Raw genomic sequence first — 26,014 nt, 5'->3', positions numbered from 1 at the left:
ATCTTATAGTCGAAGGCTATGTTCACTCAGTTAATGCTGAAGGAAATACCTTAGCAAGAAGTGTTATGTATGACCAACAGAAGAAAGACTTCAAAAATCATCATAAGGCAAGAACAATATTTCTTAATGTTATCTCTTATATGGAGTATGAGAAGATAACAAATAGAGATTCTGCCAAATCTATTTTTGACTCTCTGACAATGACTCATGAGAGAAACGCTCAAGTAAAGGAGACAAAGGCTTGGCCTTAATCCATAAATATGAGGCTTTCAAGATGGAAGATGATGAAAAAGTTGAGACTATGTTCTCAAGGTTTCAGATGCTTGTCACAGAGCTTAAGGTTCTAGACAAAGGGTATTTTACAACTGATCATGTCAAGAAAATTATCAGAAGTCTTCCCCAAAAATGGAGACCTATGGTAAATGCATTGAAGTTGTATAAGGATCTCAACAACATCAGTCTTGAAGAACTTGTTAGTTCTTTAAGAAGTCACGATATTAAGCTAAAAGAAGATGAACCTCAAAAGAGAGGTAAATCTGTAGCTGTAAAATCCAAGCCTAAGAAGACTATAGCATATCAAGCTGAGGAAGAATCAAAAGGATCCGATGAAGACTCAGAAGATGATGATAAGTTGTCTCTAATCTCAAAGAGAGTCAACAGACTCTAGAAACACAGGTAAAATGGTCAAGGGAAATTCAAAGGAGTCAAAAGGACTACTGGTCGCTTTGAATCCTCATCTGGTCAAAAGAAGAAAACTTATGGAAAAGACGTTATATGTTTTGAGTGCAAGGAGCCAGGCCACTACTAGAATAATTGTCCTAAACTGAAGAAGGACAAAAGTCCCAAGAAGAACTTCTCCAAACTCAAGAAGGGGTTGATGGCTACCTAGGATGACTCAGAATATGAAGAAGAAGATTCTAACAAAGAGAAAGCCAATGTTGCAGTGATGGTAACTACTGAGGATCCCATAAGCTCTGAGGAACCTAAAGATAAGGTTTTATTAGAATCAGAATCTGACTCCGATTCTGAAGAGGTATTCTCTAATCTATCTCGTTCTGATATTGAAATTTGTCTTTCTGAAATGCTGGAAAAGTACCAGAGTCTTCAAAGTAAATACAAGGACCTTAAACAAGTCCAAGTAACTACTTCTAAAACTCAGAAAGAGATTGGGAATTTATATTTCCTCTATAAACAAAAAATTATTTTCTTTAGAAAGTAATAACTTTGATTTGAAAAGAAAATTTTCAAAAATAGAGAAGGAAATAACTTCAGAAGCTTTTGGTACTGATTGCGTCATCAGATATGACAAAGCATTCTAGTACTTTCTAGCTAAAAGCATAAATAGAAGCAAAATGGCTTTCTTGATCTATGGGATTAACATAAATGGAAGGAAAGGTTTGGGTTTTTACAGAAACTACAAAATCTGATGAAAGTCAGAAGGTCAAACCAAAATCTCTCTATGTGCATTTCATGCCTGCTGGCACTGAGATTGATATTTCTGCATAGACACGGAATCATACTAAGGATAGTAACTCAGTTCTAAAACCTAAGTATCATGCATAAATCTCTCATGATTATCCTTCTTTTAAAAGACCCAAAGTTGTGAGAAACTTTGGGAAAACTAACAAAAGAGGACCCAAAAAGTGGGTACCTAAGGATAAAATCATTTTTGTTACAAATATCCTTAACAACTCAACTGAGACACCAGTCATGGTACCTGGATAGTGGATGCTCACGAAACATGACAAGCAGAAGGTCTATGTTTCAAGATTTGGAACTTAAGCCCAGAGGCTTTGTGGGTTTGGGAGGAAACCAGAAAGGGAATATCATTGGCTCTGGACCCATTGGTAACAGTAAACTTCCTTTTATTACTAATGTTCTTTTAGTTGATGGTCTGATGCATAACCCTATTGTCTATTATCCAACTTAGTGACAATGGTTATGATATCATCTTTAATCAAAAGTCTTGTAAGGTTGTTAGTCAGAAAGATGGCACAATCCTTTTTAATGGAAAGAGGAAAAACAACATTTATAAAATTAGACTTTCTGATCTTGAAGATCAAAATCTAAAATGTCGAATGTCTGTTAATGAGGAGCAATGAGTCTGGCATAGAAGTTTAGGTCATGTTAGCATGAGAAGGATTTCTCAGCTAAATAAGCTTAAAATATTCAGAGGTCTACCCAAACTGAAGTTCGCTTCAGATGCTCTTTGTGAAGCATGTCAGAAAGGAAAGTTTTCTAAAACTTCTTTCAAGCAAAAATTGTTGTTTCTACCTCTAGACAGTTAGAACTTATACACATTGATTTGTTTGGATGGGTGAAAACTGCTTCTATCAATGGAAAGAAATATGGATTAGTCATAGTTGATGACTATAGTCGATGGACATGGGTAAAGTTCTTGAAACACAAGTATGAGTTACACTCTGTGTTTTCCACCTTCTACTCATTAGTGCAAACAGAAATGAATTGAAAAATAGTCAAAGTCAGAAGTGATCATGGTCGCGATTTTGAAAATAAACATTTTGAAAATCTTTTTGATTCAAATGGTATTTCCCATTATTTCTTCTGTCCTAGAACTCCACATCAAAATGGAGTTGTAGAAAGGAAGAATAGGACGTTGCAAGAAATGGCCCACACCATGATCCAAGAAACTGATATAGCTAAGCATTTCTGGGCAGAAGCGGTTAACATGGCGTGTTATATTCAGAACAGGATTTCTATCCGACCTATTATGGGTAAGACTCCTTATGAATTATGGAAGAACTGAAAGCCCAATTCCTTACTTTCATCATTTTGGATGTGAATGATTTATGTTAAACACTAAAGAGAATCTTGGAAAGTTTGACTCTAAGGCACAAAAGTGTTTACTGTTAGAATATTATGAACGTTCTAAAGGCTACAAAATCTTTAATACAGAAACACGAATTATTGAGGAATCAATTCATGTTAGATTCAATGATAAGCTTGACCCTGAAAAGTCAAAGCTAGTTGAGAAATTTACAAATCTGAAGATTAACCTTTCAGAATCCAAAGATATTGTCTCTGGAGAAAAAGACTCAGAAGGCAAAGCTAGAGAATTTGAAGAAACGACTCAACCAGAAGCAATCGTTGATCCAACTCATCAGAAGAAGAGTAGATCAAGAACTTCTCATTCTGAAGAAGTGATTCTGGGAGACAATAATGCTCCAGTCAGAACTAGATCTTCATTCAAACTTTCTGAAGAAACTCTTCTAAGTTTGGTGTCTCTGATAGAACCCACATCCATTGATGAAGCTCTTCTGGATAATGAATGGATTATGGCCATGCAAGATGAAATGAATCAATTCACCAGAAACGAAGTTTGGGATCTTGTTCAAAAACTGAAAGACTTCCATGTCATTGGAACCAGATGGGTTTTCATAAACAAGTTGAATGAGAAAGGCAAAGTTGTCAGAAATAAAGTTCTACTGGTAGCACAAGGTTATGGTCAACAAGAAGGCATAGACTATACATAAACCTTTGCTCCAGTTGCTAGGTTATAGTTTATTCGTCTTTTAATTTCTTTTGAAGTCAATCATAACATCATACTTTATCAGATGGATATTAAGAGTGCATTCCTGAATGATTATATTTCTAAAGAAGTTTATGTGCATCAACCTTCTGGTTTTGAAAGCTCTCAAAATCCTGATTTTTTTTAAACTGAAAAAGTCTCTGTATGGTCTAAAGAAAACTCCAAGAGCTTGGTATGATAAACTAAGCAACCTTTTGTTGGAAAATAATTTTACCAAAGGGAAAGTGGACCCAACTCTCTTTTGCAAAACCTTCAAGAATGAAATTCTGGTTGTGCAAATATATGTTGATGATATTATTTTTGGTTCTGCTAATGTTTCGTTGCGTAAGGATTTTACTAAGTCTATGCAGGCAGAACTCGAATTGAGTCTGATGGGAGAACTAAATTTCTTTCTGGGAATCTAGATTGATCAAAGACCAAAAGGCATGTATATTCATCAAATAAAATATACAAAGGAACTTCCGAAGAAATTCAACTTATTAGAATGTAAGCTAGCAAAGACTCAAATGCGTCCTACATGCATTTTGGAGAAAGAAGAAGTAAGTAGTAAGGTAAATCAAAAGCTTTTCAGAGGTATGATAGGTTATCTTCTATATCTAACAACTTGTAGACCTGATATCTTATTTTGTGTCTGCTTATATGCTCATTTCCAATCAGGTCTTAGGGAAACTCACTTAACTGTTGTTAAGATAATCTTTAGGTATCTGAAAGGTACTACTAATCTTGGTTTATTTTATAGAAAATCAAGTGAGTTTAAATTAGTAGGTTATTGTGACGCTGACTAAGCTAGAGATAGAATTAAAAGAAAAAGTACTTCTGGAAGTTTCCAATTTCTAGGAGATAACTTGATCTCATGGTCCAACAAGAGATAATCGACAATTGTGATATCAACAGCTAAAGTTGAATACATTGCAGCTTCTAGATGCAACATTCAGATACTCTAGATGAAGAGTCAGGTAGAAGATTATCAGATATTTGAGAGTACCATTCCTATTCTCTGTGATAATACTTATGTTATCTGTTTATCTAAGAATCCTATCTTGCATTCTAGGGCTAAGCATATTGAAATAAAACATCACTTTTACGTGATTATGTTCAGAAGGGAATTTTTCACTTAAAATTTGTTGATACAGACCATCAATGGGTTGATATCTTTACAAAACCCCTTGCTGAAAGATAGATTCATATTCATTCTGAAAAATCTATTTATGAAACTGTGTCCAGAATGAAAAGATGTATTTCAGAATGTTAAGTCTTTAGAACTCTATATTAGATTCTGAGATTGTTATGCTTTCTGACTCTGAAACATGAAGCTTTCTGAAGTAAGGAAGTTTTCATGAATCAGAAAGGTTCCGATCATAAGAAATCTTATCGATTTGTCCTCCTGATTCTGAACAGTTTTTGCATTTAATGGTTGTCTTGTCGTTTGATTTCGTGTGGTTCTTAGTGGAACAACTGTCCCACTTTCTGAGCATGTGTGATAAAAGCGTGACACATTAGGTTTAACAATTCTTGGAATTAGGTCTAAACCTTTAAACTTACCCCCATGACTGCACACTCCTTTTTGTCATCATCTCTAAAAAAAATCTATTTAAACCCACTTCACTTATATTTTCACACTACGCGCACAATTCTCCCACACTTTCAAGTTTTCAAACCTCAAATAACTTATCTTCTCTCTCTTCAATTGTTCTTCATATTCATCTTCATCCTCCTAAAATCAATGGCTGCTCAACAACAATCATCAATGGCTGAACAATGTTCAAAGACAGCTAAACAACAACAACTCTCTCCAAGTCGACCAAAGGCTGCTCAACAACAACTGGTTCAGCAACAGTTTCAACAACTGCAACCAGATTAGACTAGATCTCATCCTAGATCTGTATCTATTGAAGGCACTCCTTTTGTCAAGGAAGAAATAAACAACAATAATACTCCGGTGGAAAACTATCCTATCTTCACAAAGATCGATCCATCAGATATTTTAGCACATTACATGTAGATCTCTTAAATAGGGTATTGATCCGATGGTAGATCCCTTAAATATTCCGGATGACTACCTAGATGTTCAGCCTCCTCCTCCTTCTTTCCAAAACTCTTAGTTTTTACGTTTTTCTTGATGCATTTCGTTTGTAGTTTATTTCAGTACTTTATTTCTTTTTATTATACTATGCACTGCCTGTTGGCATTTTCAATCAATGAAAAAGGTTTTGTTTCTCTTTATTTATTTTTGTCTTTTATCTTTTTGATTGATGACAAAGGGGGAGGAAACATAATGTTTTAAAGGGGAAGAATTAAGTGTTTATTTTGATATCTAATTTCCTAAGTAAAAAACCCAAACATTGCTTATATGTTTCTATTAACAAATACTTCGAGAAAAGTTTGTTAAGTGTTTTTGCAGGGTTAATTCTCAAGAACCAGAATGGTTCTGAAGGTGCTACTTCTGAAAATCATGCTTTTGAAAAATCAAGGTTCTGAAAACCTTATCCTTCAAGGAAAATACGTTTCTGAAGAAAGGTCTTCTAAAGAAAAGATTATGAAGTAAAGTCTATCAAAATGATGATGTTATCAATCAGCGCTTTGGACAACATCAACTAACTTCTGCATATAAACCAGATTCTGACTAAATATTCATTCTGGTACTTCAAAAGGTAAATCAGGAAAGTGTTCTTTCATTATGAATTTATCTTTATAGGACTATACATCTCAGGGGGAGCTTTGTGCTTCTGTAAGATGTATTCTTCTGTGATTACCCTGTACAAAATTGTTCATCAAAATATATATTTTGTCATCATCAAAAAGGGGGAGATTGTTTAAAATAATGTATTTCGAGGTTTATGCAGCCTATTATTCTTATCTTACTCTTTAATGTTTAGAATTTTATTCAATTCTTCTAGCTCTTCTGCTATCACTTCCTTCACTACTAGTTTTGTTTGTCGAGTAATTAATAATTTAAAGAATGAACTAGTAAAGAAATTGTTAGTTGAAGAATTAGAAGCATTGAATCAAGTTAAGTCATAGTTTGCCTCTTGGAAAGCTAGACACCTTTCTTTTGCGGGTCAGGTAACTCTCTCTAAAGCTATTATTGAAGCCCTTCCTATCTATACTATGATGACTACTTGTAATCCTAAAGCTTGTTTGCATGAGATTCAAAAGTTACAATGTTCTTTTATCTAGGGTGATAGCGAGGAGCATAAAAGAGTTCATTTGGTGGATTAGGATGTGATGACGCTGCCAAAGATCTAAGGAGGATTGGATATTAGACGGTTGGATGTTATGAATAATATTTGTCTTTTGAAGCATGGTTAGGCCATTCGAAGTAATGAATAATATTTTTTTGTGAAGTTATGTGTGGCAAATATATGAGGAATAATGTTGGTTATGAGGACATGATTTTCAAGGGAAATGATTCCATTTTATGAAAGAATCACAGTAAAATGTGCCTAAGTTTGCTCAATTTGTGTATTGGTCTATAGGAGATGGTGTCAATATAAATATTTGGTCACATTATTGGGTTGAACCATGTATGAAGTTGATGGATATTAATAGATATGGTGTCAATACAACTTCTTATAACCATTTAGAGGACTTATTGGATCAACATGGTCAAGGGAATGTGGATTTTTAAAGCATTTGTTTCCTCAAAATATGGTAACTAAAATTCTGCCTATTCTCTCTATCAATGGTAATAATGGAAGAGATATTTTTTGTTGGCCAAGCGATAAAAAAGGTGAATATACTATTTCATCGGGTTATAAATTAATGTGTAATTTGGTAGGTAAAATGGAGAGATAGATAGAGGTTGATATAGAAGCTTAAAATCCCTGAACGAATAAGGCCCTTTATTTAGTTGGTGTATCATGGTAGGATAATGACCAATGAGAGAAAAGATAAAATACAACTAGAAGGGCCTTTTTATAGTCACTGTGGAACAAAGGTGGAATCAATTATACACGTCTTACGTGACTGTCCTTTAGCTATTTTTATTTGGACTAATGTGGTTAAATTGTATATGAGGGGCTATTTTTTCACTAGTAATATTAAGGAGTAAGTGGACATTAACTTGCGTTTGAACGTTGATGTTAGTAGAGATCTATCGTCGGAGGAACTTTGGGCAACCTCTTTTCATGCATTTTGAATATGGAAGAATAAGGAATAACATGATGAGAGTTTTTGGAGACCTAGAATTATGTGGCGGCATGTTACTAAAGTTGCTCATAAGTATTTTTGGTAGCGGAGCTGCTTGATAGTAAGATGGAGTTGGCTAGAGAGACTAAAAAAATAAGGTGGACTCCTCCTGCTTTGGGTTGGGTGAGATTGAACATAGATGAAGCTAGTAAGAATGGCTTGATAGTTGTATGTGGTGGTCTTTTAAGAGGTTGTACAAATGAGTGGCTTGGAGGTTTTACAAGATATTTGGGTTCTTGTAGTGCATATATTGTTGAACTTTGGGGTATACTAGAAGGATTAATATTAACAAAAGAACTTAAGTTTTGAGCTATAGTGCTTCATATAGATTCCAAAGTGGAATGTGATTGGTACAACAAATTCAGTTGTTGCTCAAATTGGATTGGGATGTGTGAGTTTGTGATATTTACCGTGAGTCGAATACTTGTGCATATGCACTTGCCAACATGATGTGTGATCTATGTCATAATTTGATGTATTATGAGCGAGTTCCTGCTCAATTTTCTCTTCTTTTGTTAGTTGATTGTATTGGAGTCTCTACGCCTTAATTGAAGCTATTTAATCTTTTTTTCTTTAAGCTCGACCCTCTTTCCTTAAAAATAAAATTAAAATATATGTAGGTGATTTAATTCGATTTTAAAAATTCAATTTAAAATATGATTCAAATAGTTTTCAAAAAATGACGTTAAAATACATTTAATAATTAAAATTTCCATTCTATTTTTTATTTTAATTTAGTTTAGTTTAAATTTATACACTTTAATATATTATACTAACATATGAAGGCAAATTTACCGAGATAACCCACTTTTTCGAAGAAATTCCCAAAATAACCCACTTTTCAGGAAAATTCCCAATCTACTCCACTTTTAGGAGGAGGCGCCAATTGGATTGGCGACCCCTCTTAAAAATTACAAGGACGCGCCAATTGGATTGGCTAGGGCACCTGCCCTAGCCAATCCAATTGGCGCCTATGTGTATTTTTTAAGAGGGGTCGCCAATCCAATTGGCGACTCCCTTAAAAAAGCCTCAAATGAAAAAACCTTCAACATGAAAGTTGTATATCTTTTCAAGACAATGAATTTGGATATAAATTTTGCATCATTTGTATTTTTTATGAGAAAGTTATGGGCAGTTGAAGTTGGACTTCTGAGTTTTTCAACTGTAATCTGACCTATAATGTCTTGCATTATTTCATGTGTTTCTTTTAGAGTTATGAAATTTTGTCCAACATAACATTTGAAGTAGACATATTAAATTTTCCAATTCACTTGGTCCCACCTCAAAATAATTAAAAATGAGTGAGTTAGGTTCCTGCGAAGTTGACCTAAAATTAGGGTTTCAACTGTAATCTGACCTATAATGTCTTGCATTATTTCATGTGTTTCTTTTAGAGTTATGAAATTTTGTCCAACATAACATTTGAAGTAGACATCTTAAATTTTCTAATGCACTTGGTCCCACCTCAAAATAATTAAAAATGAGTGAGTTAGGTCCCTGCGAAGTTGACCTAAAATTAGGGTTTTTGTCAAAATGATCTATAATGTTTTGAAATGAATGATGAGCTTCCAAGTTTCAAATGGATTTTTGATGAACATGAAAGTTGTTCATATGGCGACTATTGTTAAAACTTTAATGGAGGCGCCAATTGGATTGGCTAGGGCAGGTGCCCTAGGCTAGGGCAGGTGCCCTAGGCTAGGGTAGGTGCCCTAGCCAATCCAATTGGCGCCTATGTGTATGTTTTAAAAGGAGGCGCCAACTCAATTGGCGAGTCCCTCATAAAATGCCTTTTTTGTCTTATAAATAGATGCGTTGTGTGACCTATTGTTCCACAACTCATATAATCATTTGGCTATCATGTTTGGTGTTCGTCGCCGATACGGTAAGGTGATTTATGCGAGAGACAAACCTCAATTGCTGATGCTGTTTTGGAACATCACCACGTTAGATCAACTGAAGAGGGAGCTGGTTCGATGGTTAGACGGGAAAATACCAGAAGGGGAAAAAATCAGAAGTATTGAGAGACTTGACAGTATCTTTGGTTGGGTGCGAATGAAGACTGATAAGGATGCTAGGGAAATGATGTTTGGTCGAGACGACATTAATTTGATTGTTGTAATCAGTTAGAATTATTTATGTTTTCAGATGTTTTGTACTGATGTTGGTTATGAAACTCGTTGTAACAAGAACTTAATGATATATATTGATTGATTGTTACAGAAATACAATGTTACAAAAAGCATAAGATCAAGATAAAATGTTACAAAAAGCTTAAGGTCTAGATAAAATGTTACAAAAATCTTAAGACCTAGATGATGCTCCTTGATTGGGACAGTTGTTTTTGTTGTGTCCTGGTTGACGACAGATACTACATAATCTTATCATTTTATTTGTGGAATCCATCTCTGTTCTGATACGTGTGCTGTTTGGCCTTCCTTTCTTCTTTCTACGCATCTCTTCATTGTGCCAAACAATATCTCCTTCATATGGAGGCCAGTAATCCTCCATTGGTAGTACTGAAAAGCTTTGACTATATACATTCATGATGGTGTTTGCCTTGTACACATCAGATAAATGGGTGTAAGCGTCTTGACGAGTATAAGCGCATGCTGCAATGACATGGGAGCAAGGTATGCGGAAGGCCTGAAATTTTCCACAATCGCACCAACCTTTGTGTAGTTTAACCGCGTAGGCTAAGTTTGGTCTCCCGTCGCTGTTGCCCATTGTTTCCTGGACGCTGAAATTTTGTCTTTGACGGTCAAACACTGTTACAGCGTGTGTCGTAGCTTTGATGCTCTCTTTCATGACCTTCATGCAACACTCACTGAATACTTGTCCAGACATTAACACTGCACTCCATCTTTCACCTCTGGTTGCGAACATAGAAGCCAACCTATAATAGGTTGATCTTACCAAGGCGGTTATCGGCAGGTTTCGAATTCCTTTGAAAACCCCGTTCATGCATTCCACAATGTTTGTTGTCATGTGGCCCCATCGACGACTACCGTCAAATGCTCTTGTCCACTGCTCTACTGGGATGTTATTTATCCATCTCCCCGCGTCTTCATTAGACAGACGAATCTCATCACGATAATATTGAAAAGACGGTTGAGTTAAAGCATACCCAGCATTCACCACCTTCTTGCGAAGATTCTTATCTTTTATAGCACGCATGAAGTTTTGTGCAATGTGTCTGATACAGTAGACATGTGTAGAAGGAGGATCATGCCATCCGTTGTCATGGTTGTTGTAGGCACTTTCGATGGCAGCATGTCTATCAGAAATCAAACATAGATTGGCTTGTGGAGCGACATGCGTTCTGAGATGTCGAAGAAAGAAACCCCATCCACCAGCCGTTTCACCTTCAACAAGAGCAAAGGCAACGGGAAATACATTGTTGTTACCGTCTTGTGCAACTGCCATGAGCAACGTACCCTTGTATTTTCCGTATAACCAAGTGCCATCAATTTGTAGGAGAGGTTTGCAGAAAGCGAAACCTCTGATGCACGGGTCAAATGCCCAAAAGAGACGGTGAAATATTCTATTACCTGTAGCACAGGTTCCGTCTGGCATCATTGCTGGCACTGTCTCCAGAATTGCCACAGTTCCTGGGACATAAGTTTTTAGTGCCCATAAAAACCGTGGTAATTCCTTGAATGAGTCCTCCCAGTTTCCGAAGACCTGCTCAACAGCCTTTGTCCTCGCAATCCATGCTTTCTTGTAAGATGGAGTATAATTATATGTTGTTCGGATATGGGATATAATTATACTCACCTTCACTGATGGGTCTTTATTTACCAATAGCAGAATGTCTCGACATATCAAAGCTGTGCTCAGTTTACGGTGATCTTGTTCAACGGTTGTTGCGACGCAACTGTGTGGTGGGTCTATTGAAGCGATCTCCCAAGAGTCATTTTTCTTCTTGTAAGATGCAGCCAAACGAAATTTACAAAGCATGTTACGACATTCGATAACATACCTTCTAGAATCAGTGCGTTTCACCGTAAAGTCAGCAAAGTTGTTCATGTGGTATTTTTTGATTGCCAAGACACATTCCTCTTTGGTACGAAACATGTCTCCCACCTTTAATTCGCCTACTGGTCTCGGATACGGATTATAGAAGACACTGTCGGACATTTCATCGTCGTTAAGAGCCATATTTGTCATATGTTGAGGAGGAATATAGGCATGAGTAGGAGGTATTGGTGGTGGTTGAGCCTCATCTTCATCGTCGTTATTCAGGATGTGATCAACCTGTATCTCAGTCTCCTCTTCTTCTTCATCAATAACGCTGACCTCTACTTCTGCTTCTGGGTTGAGTTCATCTGACCATTGTGCATCATCTGCAGCATCTCCACCAGCTGGATCCTGATCTGTTAGTTGAGACTGTTGAGACGGTATACATAGCTGTAGAGTAATGTACAACTCGATACAATCCATGCCTGAATGTTCATGACTAAGAAACATGCTTTCAACATCTTCATCGTCTCGTATCTTTAGGGGGAAAAACTTGCATTGACCATTCTCAAAAAATATAGGATTCTGATATGTCATCTTTGACACATTACCTGATGCTATGAAGGATTGTATTCTTTTTTTGAAATGCAAAAAGGTTGCATTTCTCTTCATCGTGACTCTAATGGTATCAGTGTTTTTAAAACAAAAACCATGAATCTCAGACTCAAAAGTTTCACCGTTGCAGTGAACGTTGATACTGTATAATGACGAAGATGACATTTTGGAGATGAAAACTATTTTGCAAGTGCAGATGAATGTGAGTGAAGATGCTAAGTATTTTGCAGATGATAAGTATTAATGTGAGTGAAGATGAATGTGAGTGAAGATGAAAAGGATTTTGCAAGTGCAGATGAATGTGATAGTAAGACACTTAAATAGATGGTATCAGTGTCTCACATTGAAGCTAGTCTGAGATACCGTGTCAAGCATGCAAGTAATTTCAGAGATGAGGTGTCTGTCATGCAAGACAGTGTGACCTGATGTGTCAAGCATGCTAGCTAGTCAAGAGTTGATGTGTCTGTCATGCAAGACAGTGTGAGTTGATGTGTTAAGCATGCTAGCTAGTCAAGACTTGATGTGTCTGTCATGCAAGACAGAAGTGAGTATTCAGCATGCAGGATACTAGAGAGCCACGTGTCTGAGATGATGTGTCAATCCTGCAAGACAGTGTGAGTTGATGTGTCAGCCAGGCAAGCTATCAAGAAGGTAGTCATCAGCATACAGGAGACAAGACAGACACGTGTCAGACACCTAAGCATGCTAGCTAGTCAAGACTTGATGTGTCTGTCATGCAAGACAGAAGTGAGTATTCAGCATCCAGGATACTAGAGAGCCACGTCTCTGAGATGATGTGTCAATCCTGCAAGACAGTGTGAGTTGATGTGTCAGCCAGGCAAGCTATCAAGAAGGTAGTCATCAGCATACAGGAGACAAGACAGACACGTGTCGGACACCTAAGATGGTCAGAGATGATGTGTCAATCATGCAAGCCATCCATAAGTGTTTTGTTCAGCATGCAGGAGACAACAATGCCACGTGTCAGACATGCAGAAGGTGGCGCCAATTGGTTTGGCGCCTACCTTTAAGGGTTGTACATGGTCGCCAATTTGAATGGCGCCCCCATGTAGTCAGTCCTCGAAACCAAGCATTCAGAACTAGCCTTGCATGCATGTACCCTATGGTGTCGCCAATTTGAATGGCGCCCCCTCCTTAATGTTGAACATGGTCGCCAAATGAGGTGGAGACACCATGCAAACACAATTTTCCATGCACTCATCCATTTGCCTATAAATTGATCCACTCCTTCAACAATTCTTCCACACCAACATTCTCACTACCTCATCTACATTTCTCACTACTTCATCTACATTACTTCTTTTACAATTTCATCTTCAACAAAATCTTCCATTTTCATCTACACCAACTCCCCAACAATATGTCTTTACTCACAATGGGCGAAGCACACAGAGGAACAGTTGCAAACATCGCGACATACGTAAGTTTTTTCTTATAATTCTTTTTTATGTTTCATCTCCACCAACCCCATTTTATTTTGAAATACCGACTTAGTCAAGTGTTACATTATTTCTATTATAGGATGTCTCAAGGTTTCGCACTCGAGTCCACGAATTTGTCCCAATGGACCCGATGATTCAACCTTATGTTGAACTCGCCGGTTTTGGTCACCTTAGCAAAATTATGTCTTGGTCTATAGATAACAAGTTCATTCTAGCCTTATGCGAAAGATGGAGGCCAGAGACACACACATTTTGGTTTCCAACCGGTGAGTGTACCGTGACGTTAGAAGACGTCTACATGCTTTTAGGACTACGAATTGAAGGCAAAACTATTAATGGTAAGACCAACTTTCCAAATTCAATTTGCATGGAGCTTTTAAACACTGATTTGTTAGATGATAATGCTAGGGGACAAGGTATACTACTTTCACGCCTAAAGTCATATTATAATAGTTTTTATTTAGACGAGCATTCTACCGAAGATGCTCGAATCATCAAAACTAGGTGTTACATTATGTTGTTACTAGGATCCTTTTTATTTCCCGAAGGTAGTGGTTCTAGCATGCATATTATGTACTTACCTTTACTTAGACATATAGATAGAATAGGTAGTTATAGTTGGGGATCCGCATGTCTAGCCTATCTCTATAGTTCTTTGTGCAAAAACTCCCACAAAGATACTTCTACATTTTCTGGATGTGCTGTTTTGCTACAAGCATGGGGATGGTCAAGACTACCGTCTCTAGCACCGGTCAATAACAACCCCTTCACTTTTCCATATGCAAAAAAGTAAGTTGTTTAAATTGCTATATCTTTACTTCCTTCCTTACAGTTTATTACCCATAACTAATTTATTTTAACTTTTTAGTGTAGATGGTCGGCACGCGGTATGAATTACAAAAGATGTCCGAGACACTGTATTACTCAATATCGCAACCTGTTGGATCACCTTCGACCGGCAGACGTAAGCAAAATAATTACATTATTTCTTCATATTATGTTAACTTTTTCTACATTCATTTAAATCCTATTGTCTTTAACATTTCAGTTCATTTGGCGTCCATACCTTAATATGGATCATGAGCATCAGATCAACCCTGAAGACGCAGCCGTATGGACAACATGCACACCGATAATACGGTTCACAACAGTGGAGCTGCACAACACCGATCGTGTGAAGTTGCAGTTTGGTATGGTCCAGAATATCCCAGATCCCCCAGCTAGCCTAGGAGAATGGCATATGCGTAAAGTGAACGACCAATGGAACTACAACCCTTGGCAAACCTTCGCAAGATCAGAGTGTCGCAAGTGGAAGCACCGTCATGACCATGTCTTAACTGACGCAGTCATGCCAAATGAGGTAAAACCAAGTCGTACTTATATGGCTTGGTATAGATCAGTTGGATTTCAATTCATCGCCGATGATATGTACCTCTACGACCCACGCCAGACAAGTTACACACAAGAAGGCTCAACATCTAACCCCCAACAACATTCTCAGCCCGGTTACTCACAACCACCTATCCGACAAACTTTCCGTTCCACAAACACACAAACATACAACCAAAACATGCCATTCACCCAACCCCAAAACCAAGAACATCCCCCATACCACCACCAACAAATGGACCATCAACCTTCGACCGAACATCGCTTCGCACCCACACCATCACCCTACCAAAGTCGCCTTACCCAAAACACTAACCGCCCCATCACCTACCGTAGCCAAGAACCCCAAACATCACAATACCAAAACATCCCACAACCATATCTCTTCCAAACACCCCAACAACCTTTCCAACCTTTCCTAGACCCATCATTGTCACCCATGTCCCCCTTCAACCGTCCTGGTCGCCCATCCATGAGTCAACCACACCCCAACTTCTCTGGCATGGGTCATGAGCTCAGCTACGCCGGTACACCATCATTGAATACTGAAGACTATGCTGAGTTGGCTGAATACCTCAACGGATCTTCTCCTGTAGGAGGTAATGACGCTCCTGGACCATCAGATGAACAACCACCGGTGCAGAACCGTCAACGTGGGTTAGGGCCAAGGGTTAGGGTAGCTAGGGGATGTGGGACCGGAGGTCGGTTAGGTGATCCCGGTCATCACCATTAGGATTCATTGTGTAAAATCCAAATTTTATTAATATCAATTCGTATTATGTCAAATTTATCTTTGTGTAAACTCCAAACATTAGGTTTCTTTCATAATTCTAAAATAAACACATATCATAATACAAAAATTTATAGGTCAGAAACCCTAATTCAAGGACTTGTTATTGTTATGTTGAAGGGCTTGAAGTTGGTCCCTTTTGGCAAAATTCACATACACTTGTTTTGACAGAAACCCTAATTTTGGGTCAAGTTCGCAGGGACATAACTCACTCATTTTTAATTATTTTGAGGTGGGACCAAGTGCAATGGAAAATTTAAGATGTCTACTTCACTTGTTATGTTGGACAAAAATTCATAACTCTAACACAAACACATGCAATAATACAAAACATTATAGGTCAGATAACAGATAAAATGTCAAAGAGTCCAAGTTCAGGTGCTCATACCTTTCTCATAAAAATTGCAAACGATGCAAAACTTTAGTCCAAATTCATTATCTTGAAAAGATCTACAACTTTTATGTTGAAGGTTTTGTCATTTGAGGCTTTTATCATTCAAACTAAAGGGCTTGAAGTTGGTCCCTTTTGGCAAAATTCACATACACTTGTTTTGACAGAAACCCTAATTTTGGGTCAAGTTCGCAGGGACATAACTCACTCATTTTTAATTATTTTGAGGTGGGACCAAGTGCAATGGAAAATTTAAGATGTCTAATTCACTTGTTATGTTGGACAAAAATTCATAACTCTAACACAAACACATGCAATAATACAAAACATTATAGGTCAGATAACAGATAAAATGTCAAAGAGTCCAAGTTCAGGTGCCCATACCTTTCTCATAAAAATTGCAAACGATGCAAAACTTTAGTCCAAATTCATTATCTTGAAAAGATCTACAACTTTTATGTTGAAGGTTTTGTCATTTGAGGCTTTTATCATTCAAACTAAAGGGCTTGAAGTTGGTCCCTTTTGGCAAAATTCACATACACTTGTTTTGACAGAAACCCTAATTTTGGGTCAAGTTCGCAGGGACCTAACTCAGTCATTTTTAATTATTTTGAGGTGGGATCAAGTGCAATGGAAAATTTAAGATGTCTACTTCAAATGTTATGTTGGACAAAAATTCATATTCCTAAAAGAAACACATGCAATAATACAAAACATTATGACTCAGATAACAGTTAAAAAACTCAGAAGTCCAACTTCAACTGCCCATAACTTTCTCATAAAAAATCCAAATGATGCAAAATTTATATCCAACTTCATTTAAATCCAAATGATGCAAAATTCATATTCCTAAAATTCATGTTGTAAGTTTTTTCATTTGAGGCTTTTTTAAGGGAGGCGCCAATTGGATTGGCGCCCCCTCTTAAAAATTACACATAGGCGCCAATTGGATTGGCTAGGGCAGGTGCCCTAGCCAATCCAATTGGCGCCTCCTTGCAATTTTTAAGAGGGGGCGCCAATCCAATTGGCGCCTCCCTCTAAAAGTGGGGTATATTGGGAAATATTTTGAAAACTGGATTATTTTGGGAATTTATTTGAAAAAGTGGGGTATATTGGTAAAAAAATCCACATATGAAAACTCAAATATTTTGTCAGTATAGGTCGTTGTAAGTATCCTAATATTTCATGTATCTTAATACAATTATATATTTTTAAGTTGTTGATTTATAAATATCAAAAATTTATTTATATTACTATATTATGAGGAATACAGAGAAATGTTGTTGTCACAGATTGAATCTTGAACCAACAATTTAGGTTCATTTAACTCGACTAATATGATTACTCTATTGTATACATTATTTCCAAAATAAAATAAAATCAAAGTTAATTAAATTATGTATATTTAAAATTAAAAAAATTAGGTTTTCTATATTTAGTTTAATGAATTTTTTATTTAATTATTTAAGTTATCTTTATACACTAATAAGTTGAATCATAAAAAAAATGAAAATTTACTTATATAACCTACATTTTCAACCAAATACCCAAGCAAATCACACTTCCAATTAAAATTTCAATAAACTCAACTTTCAAACAAAAAATAAATCGTGTCAAATAATTGATATTTACTCTTAATAAATTGAATCAACGCCACCGTATCTTTTAAGTTTTATTAATATTTCCTATACATTTTCCTATAGATTTATCATTTCATGGAAAAATTATGGTTTATTTATGTAGGGAAACACACCTAAAACATCAAATGTGCAAATAAATATAAATAAAACTAAAAAAAATACAGTGGCGCTGATTCAATAGGTGCATCCTATTAAATTAACAGCAAACACCAATTGTTTTGACACGCCTTTTTTTTAAAGTTGGGATTTTAATTGGAAAAATAGGTTGTTTAGGTATTTGGTTGAAAATGTTGATTATACTTATATGAGTAAAAAATTCTTAAAACATATAAAAATTAAATAAAGAGTATTAAAGAAATTATTATTAAATAAAATATGAATTAATTATATTTTTTATTTTTTCTAAAAAATTATTGATTTAAAATTATTAAAAACTTATTTAAATTAATTAATACATAAATATAAATAAATATCAAGGTCAGAAATTAAACTCTCAAACAAAAAAGTTACACTCATTTTCAACTAATACATATTAGTTGAGTTACCCGATCCGTCTATATTTGTTTATATTTCATTTTAAATTTTTTAAATTTTTTTAGTTATAATTTAATATGAAGAGAATACACTATATTTTTTTCAAATTGTTTTTCTGATGGCCTCAAAAATAAATTATATATTTTAAATTTTTAATTTATATATTTATATAATGTAAAGTTATTGTATACATATTTTCAATTAAAATGTTTGTTTTAAAATTGTAAAACAACATGTATATAAATTACAAAATTATATTTTTACATTTATTTTAAAGATAAAAATATATTACTCGAATATATTATATTCTTAAAAATAAAATAATTTTTACATTTTTATGTTTTTATTTTCAAAATAATGAGTGACCGTAAATAATTCTCATAAAAGTGAAAATGAAATTTAAATGATTACTATATAATATATTTTTACAAATTATTTTTAAAATGTGATATATATTAATTAAACATATTTTATGAAGAAAAAACAGGCATGAAATTGAGATTTCCATTCTTAATTTTGATAAACTTATTTTGAAAACTAAATTTTTAACCTATAAAACAAACATCAACTAATATAATTAAATTCATATGTAAAGTTAATTGTATATATTCATAATAATAGTCTCCGGGGAAATCTTAATTCAATTACTAAATACTATCAATATTGTTAAGTTGGACATTTTATAATTAATGATTATTAAAAGTCATTTTAATTATTACGAATTTTACAAAGACATACTTATTGTCTTCTTTTAAGATGTCGGTCAAATTGACAGATGGTATATGACAACAATACAGAAGCATAAATAATCAACCTATGGCCTTCATTTAATTTGCCGTGTCTCCTTTTCACAAAGAATAATACGATTCTTATAATAATTCATAGTACATTAAATACTTACACTAAACACATATGTTTATCATATTTATAAATTAGATTTTTAATTTTTTTTATAAAAATAAAATAAAATTTATAACATAAATAAATAAAAAGTTTGTCATTTTTAATTAATTTTATTATTACGTTAATCATAAAAATATAAGTTATTAACTACATTTTTATTTATAATTTATTAACAAAATTTAATATTTTATTAATTAATAAATTACATAATATCAACCAAATTCTGATATTAAAATATAAAATATAATAATCAATCTTTACATTTTATTAATCAATCTTATTTGTTTTATTTCATAATTTAATATCAAAACTTGATTAATAGAATGTAATATTGATTATTATATTTTATATTTTATGTCATAATTTGATTAATGTTAGGTTTTTTTAGTTAATGAACTAGTAAATTTGATTAGTGAATTATAAGTAAAATATGTGATTAATTATCTATATTTTTGTGGTTAATGCATACTAAATTTGGTTAATCACAAACTTTATATTTGTGTTATAAAAATATTTTTAAAAATATTTTTTTTAGAAATATTTTTTTTATTTATAAAAAGTTTAAAAATATTATTCTCTGTATAAAATACGGTGAACAATGTTGATGTATACTATGATGTAAGAATAACATTGTTCTTTTATAAAACTCTATGCTTTATTCTTGGACAATTTCTTTTCCCACCATTATATATTCATTATATATTCTCTCAGACCATCGGTGAAAAGTAAAAAATGCCCTCAATTTTTGAAGATGCGTCTTCGAACACATTATTTCCTCAACTTACCTAAATTAAATTTGGAGATGTATCTACGAAAGTGTTTTAAGATTTGTCCACAAATGCATCTCCGGATTAACACTTAATTTCAAATTCAAGGATATTCGAAGATACATCTCCGGATTAACACTTAATTTCAATCTTATTCTTTTACTTTTTCTCTTCTTTCTTTTTTTTTGAAGAAGTTATTTTAACTTCTTTATTTATTTTTCACAAATTTTTTAATTTTGACCCGTTTTTCCTAATACTCAAAACCCTAAACTTAAACTTTACTCATTTTCAAAAGCAACCCCAAATTTATTCTTTTGTAAGCAACAAAGAAACTAAAAATTCTACCTAACTCCAAAGAGAGTGTGGAAATATTTAATGTTTCAAGTCATAGGATAATTAATTTGGCTATGTTACCGAAAGAAAGACTAAGACTCAAAGTGGTTTGCAAATGATATAATATTAAAATCGGGTTGACTTAAAAAGTCTCAGAATTTATAACAAAAAAGTGCCTTATTGTGTATTTATTCAACCAATAAACTAATTCTGAAAAGTCGTGAATTCTATAAAACACAATTGCATGGATACACTCAATAGAAGAAAAAATAAACAATTGAATAATTTGACTCAAACCTTACTAGCTAAGGTATCTAGAGATTGAGTACTAGTTGATTGCTTGTATTTTTCTTTGTTATCTCGCAAGAGAACTTCCATGATGATCATCTATGTTTGGTGATTGTTTTTGTCCTCCATTCATTAGTACACTAACACATTATAAATTTAAAAGAAAACACAGTCGCAAACTCATTTATTAAGGTAAACAAAAGAAAAGTAGTACAAAGAGAAAAGATATTTATTTGTAGCTTTACTATTCATTGGATCATGAAACAAAATTGAAATTTGTTGAAAATATATTTTTTTAAATAGTGTTTCTAGCTTCACATATCATTATAAGGGGAAAAGTCTCGCATATCATTCATTGTGTTATTGAAGTTTTGATTTTGTCTTATCCATTATGCTCTAATGTGATATCTTCTCATTTCTTGCTATTGATCTTGTTATGCGAAGTAGTTCTCCAAGTCTTGAGGGTTTGTAAATCTTGACCTCCATTTGAATGTTGCATGTGATCTTGTTGTTGGTTGTAGAAGTCTTGAAACATTGGATCGAACCTTGGTGTTTAACATACAAGGTTGGTGAGATCTCGTAGGCCTACCTTGTAATGTCAACCACATGTGCTTCCATTATTCGGTCATGATCTAATGGTTGTTAATTAGGTTGCATATTTGGAATGTAGAATTCTTGATTTTCTCCTATTTGGACTTGATTTTGTTAGTGTCCTTGATCATGTTCTTCTTGTTGCATTTCTCCATGGAGTGTCATGCCCACATCTTGTTCACTACGCTTTTTTATTTATTTGAGCCATTAAGTTGATCATCTCACCCTTTTGGTGAGTGAGAACTCCATCTATCCTGCACGATTTGTTAATCATGCAAAAATGCCCACGAGCTCGTTGTGGGGAGTTAGCCATGCATTTAATATTTCTAGAAATCAACTTACTTACATCAATAAGTTCCCTATGTAAAACAACCAATAAACCTAAGAACCACTTAACAATAAACCCAATTTGATTTGATGCGGTCTCTAATGTTTTCACAAAGAAGGATGCCCAAACTTTAGAGATTAAGCGAAATTGTGAGGTATTTAACCTCAAAGCAAAATCGTTAGGAATTACCCATTCAACACCTAATCTACAAAATTCATCTATCATCAGAGTGTACATATACTCACCTAATTGAAAATTTCTTCTCCTTTTATTTTAGATTTCATAGACTTTGGGAGGTTCTAATCCTAAAAGAGTATTAATAGCATCAACATTAAAAGCATAAAATTTTAATCCAATAGATATTAACAATGTGTCCAAATTTTAGTAACATATATTTTATGATCTTAATTTTTAAACTTCCATAAAGATTATTATATAACAATTTATCATGTTTTACTAGTGACATACATATCAATTATATGTAAATATTGTTAACTTTTAGTTTAAAAGTTATTACGAAAAAGAGACTAAAAATATTTAAAATGAATGACAATTTTTTTGCATGAGTTGGGATAAAAATTTAATTTAATTAAATATTTATCAAAATATTTTTATTAAATATTGTAAATAAAATAGTTAACTGAAGTAAAATTTCATAAATAGAGTTTTATTGATAGAAAAAAGTAATAAGTATTTTAGAAATGTTTAAAATAATTATTGTGTGTGACTGAAAAAATATAAATATGAAAATTTAAGGGTATATTTAAGAAGTTTTGCCTCCAAAAATGTATAAGAAATAAGAGTCCTACCATATAAGAAATCTTTATTTTATATACAAACTTAAAAAATTTCATAGCAACACAATAATCAAAAGTTGAAATTGACAAAGAGGTCAAAAAGTTTTACAGATCGCTCAACAATCATCAATGGTGATTGGTCAAATATTTAATTTAAATATATAACAAATAAAAATATGAAATAAATAAGAAGAAAAAACTAAGACGTATGCTATGAGTAACAAATAAGAAAAAGGTGAAGTGATTCATTCTAATAAAAAAACCGCAACTACCATTCTTTACCTAAGATTCCAATAGCATATTCTATCGACAAAAAAAATTACAAACAAGAAGTGGTCCAACCTAAAAGTAGTAGCAAACAAATCAACGTCATACTACGCTGCCATTTGGTAAAATTGCCAAATACCAAATGCTAATTAATGCTATAAAAGTATCACAATGAACCTATTCACATTTGGTGCGTAAGTAAAAGGCTCATTATATGTACACAATACAATAACACCATTTAATAAGTATACAATTTCTTTAATTTTATTAAATATACCTCACAAATAATTTATATAATGACTATTAGTATATTTGAAATAAAATATAAGTAAAATTATTTTCTATTTTTAAATTTAAATATAAACAAACAACTTTCTCCATTATAATACCAAGATTTATAAAAATAATTTTTTTTTTAATGAGATTTCTTTCTTTCAAGTTTAATAAATATACATAACTAATTGTTAATATACTGTAATTTCTTTCTTTCTTAATAATTAATTTATTTATCATAAAAATAATTTAAATAATTTTTATTATACTGAATATACTGTAAATAAATTAAAGGAAAAGTAAACTTTATACGTATTTTCAATAAGTAATTGTTTTGTTTGTACTTTTACAAGTACGCGTGCACATGAATAGTAATAGTGGCCATTGTCATCCTTTCTGATGCTTTCCAGGTCCCTTCCTTTCCGCTCACGGGTTCACCTTGTTATTTTAATTCCAATCAGACTTATTTCAATCATAAATTAAATTATAATAAAATATATCTATCATTATTTAATTTAGTGATTTTGATATTTAAAATTACTATAGAGAGAAAATTGAAATCATTTGATATTAGAACTGACATTTGAATCAAATTAATTGATCGGAAGGTGAAGCCATTTTTTTCTTTTTATAAAATATCAAATTTTAAATTACAACCATTGGATACAGATCTCCTGCCCCCACTCTGATTGTCCTTTTCTATCTCTATTATACATTTTTTTTTGTTTTAATTAATTAAACACTATACACCATTAATTATGACGGAACCAAACCAACCCATTCTCCATTTTTTGATATTATTTTAATTCAATAATTCAAATTGCCATAATGATTTTTTTCTATAAATTCAACCACTGAATCCCATCAAAACCTCTTTCCTTCTCTTCTTATCATCTCCTCTAAAAATTGGTCAAAACTCATCCCTCTTCTTCCATTTTCATATTCTTTCTTATCATCTTTTCTTTCCTAAACATCAACTAGAGTTTATCTTTTCAGCACATAGTCTTTGACACCCTTTTCAAATTTCTAGAACAAGAATTTTATTCTTAATATATATAACCATCTCATATAAATATCATCCTCACAAATCATCCATAGCTACCTTATAAACCCTCTAAAAACCCTCTAAGTAATTGTTGCTCTTGAGTTTCAACCCCCACAAAACAATTTTTTTTTCTTTGTTCATATAGTTATGAATGATTGAAAAACAACACAGATGTCTCCACTAATCTTTGAGATCTCTATGATAAACTCTTCTCTCAGACGCAGAACCCATTTAGTTCAATCTTTCTCGGTTGTTTTCCTATACTGGTTCTATATTTTCTCATGAATTAATACTTAACCTCTTTTATTACCTTCAAATCTAAAATTTAGTTTCATTAATTCTATCAATCTAGTCAAATTAACTACCTATAGTTAGAATAATATTACTATTATCACGATCTGAGTCGCGGCGACATAGACATCAAAGATCGATAATTCGCAACCGCGATTTAAACCCTAGCTAGTTTTCACATGGCTTTTCCTGGTGGAGCTTATTCATCTGGTACAAGCTCTTTTCAAAACTCTGGATCTGGATCAGAGGGCGATAGGAATATGAATCTGAACATGAATCACATGCAGGTGAATATAACCGATCAAAAGAAGAGGAAGAGAATGCAATCCAACAGAGAATCCGCACGAAGATCAAGGATGAAGAAACAGCAACACATGGAAGGACTTAGCGCACAAATCGAAGAGCTCAAGAAAGAGAATAATCAAATAAGCACAAACGTAGGGATAACTACTCAGATGTATCTGAATGTTGAATCTGAGAACGCAATTCTTAGGGTTCAGATGGCTGAACTAAGCAACAGATTGCAATCATTGAATGATATTATCCAATACATTGAATCAAGCAATTCACTGTTTCAGGAAACGGATCAGTTGTTCAATGATTGTGGATTCTTGGACACGTGGAGCTCTTTCCCTGTTAATCAACCAATCATGGCCTCTAATGATATGTTGATGTATTGATTTGATGAAGTTTGGTTGCAAATTGTGTATGGCTTTTGGTTGATTCTTGGTGCTATAGTTGATTGTAACAACCTCGGTTTGTTTTGTGTTGAGTATTTGTTTTTTTTGTTTTTTTTTTAAATGTCAAGTTGCCAATTGTTTTTATTTTATATATATATATATATTAGGTTATTATTATATTCTAAGTTTTATATATGATGATGTATTAAGGTTGGGTAAAAAAATGTATCAGGGTTTGTGTCTATGTAAGTTTCTAGAAGGGGAGGAATTTTTGATGATTTATGCAATTGAAAAGTCTCTCACCCTTACATTAATATGAATGTTGCCTATTAACTATAAAATATCATCTTTGTTTTTAAATATGACATCATAAAAGCAATTAAAATAAAAAATGATAAATAAATCAGTTCAATTAATAGTTATACCTAGATATTTGATGGTAGTAGATATAGGTGAGATGATGCATAAGAAGAAACCTTAAACTTATAGTCAAAGAAATAAGTAATGGTGCATAAGAAAAATTGTGTGGGTTTGCTTTTGCTTTTTTGTAATTTTCTCAAGATGCATAACACTACATACATGTAGGGTTGCTTTTGGTTTTATGCGATGTCACAATGGAACCCACTACTTGTTGAAACACAATCACTATGATGATATTTATATCACTTTATTTCTGTTTCTATTTGGTACTGGCTTTTGCTTCACTTTGGCTATGTCACTAACTCACTATGTGTGTACTAGTTCAATAATACTATTGGGGCCCAATTTCAGTACTCGTTCTGAACTTTGTACTACAAGTATATTGATACGAAAGCTTCTTTTCTCATCCACTAAAATCATTTTCTTTTAAACTTTGTTATGTTTTTTTTAACGGTTGTTTTGTTGGTGATATTATATCTTGTGAATGTAGAAGTTAATTGAAAGAAAAATAGAG

General features: G+C 33.3%; 2 protein-coding genes across 2 annotated transcripts; both read left to right on the top strand.

The window, feature by feature from the left end:
* The first annotated feature begins 14,295 nt into the window (after positions 1-14,295).
* LOC127101099 (uncharacterized) lies at positions 14,296-15,962 on the top strand. Its single transcript, XM_051038426.1, has 3 exons — positions 14,296-14,562; positions 14,647-14,737; positions 14,822-15,962. The coding sequence occupies exons 1-3, from the start codon at positions 14,336-14,338 to the stop codon at positions 15,893-15,895; spliced, it is 1,392 nt and encodes a 463-aa protein (XP_050894383.1). The 5' UTR covers positions 14,296-14,335; the 3' UTR covers positions 15,896-15,962.
* A 7,886-nt stretch (positions 15,963-23,848) lies between these two features.
* Positions 23,849-25,445, top strand: LOC127101098 (bZIP transcription factor 11). Its single transcript, XM_051038425.1, has one exon. It carries the CDS (start codon positions 24,580-24,582, stop codon positions 25,078-25,080), a length of 501 nt encoding a protein of 166 aa, XP_050894382.1. The 5' UTR covers positions 23,849-24,579; the 3' UTR covers positions 25,081-25,445.
* The last annotated feature ends 569 nt before the right edge of the window (positions 25,446-26,014 follow it).

The sequence above is a fragment of the Lathyrus oleraceus genome, chromosome 7 (genome assembly GCF_024323335.1).
Source record: "Lathyrus oleraceus cultivar Zhongwan6 chromosome 7, CAAS_Psat_ZW6_1.0, whole genome shotgun sequence".
NCBI classification, from domain to species: Eukaryota; Viridiplantae; Streptophyta; class Magnoliopsida; order Fabales; family Fabaceae; genus Lathyrus; species Lathyrus oleraceus.
The sequence above is the reverse complement of the archived record's forward strand: the minus strand, read 5'-3'. Positions and strand labels throughout refer to the sequence as shown.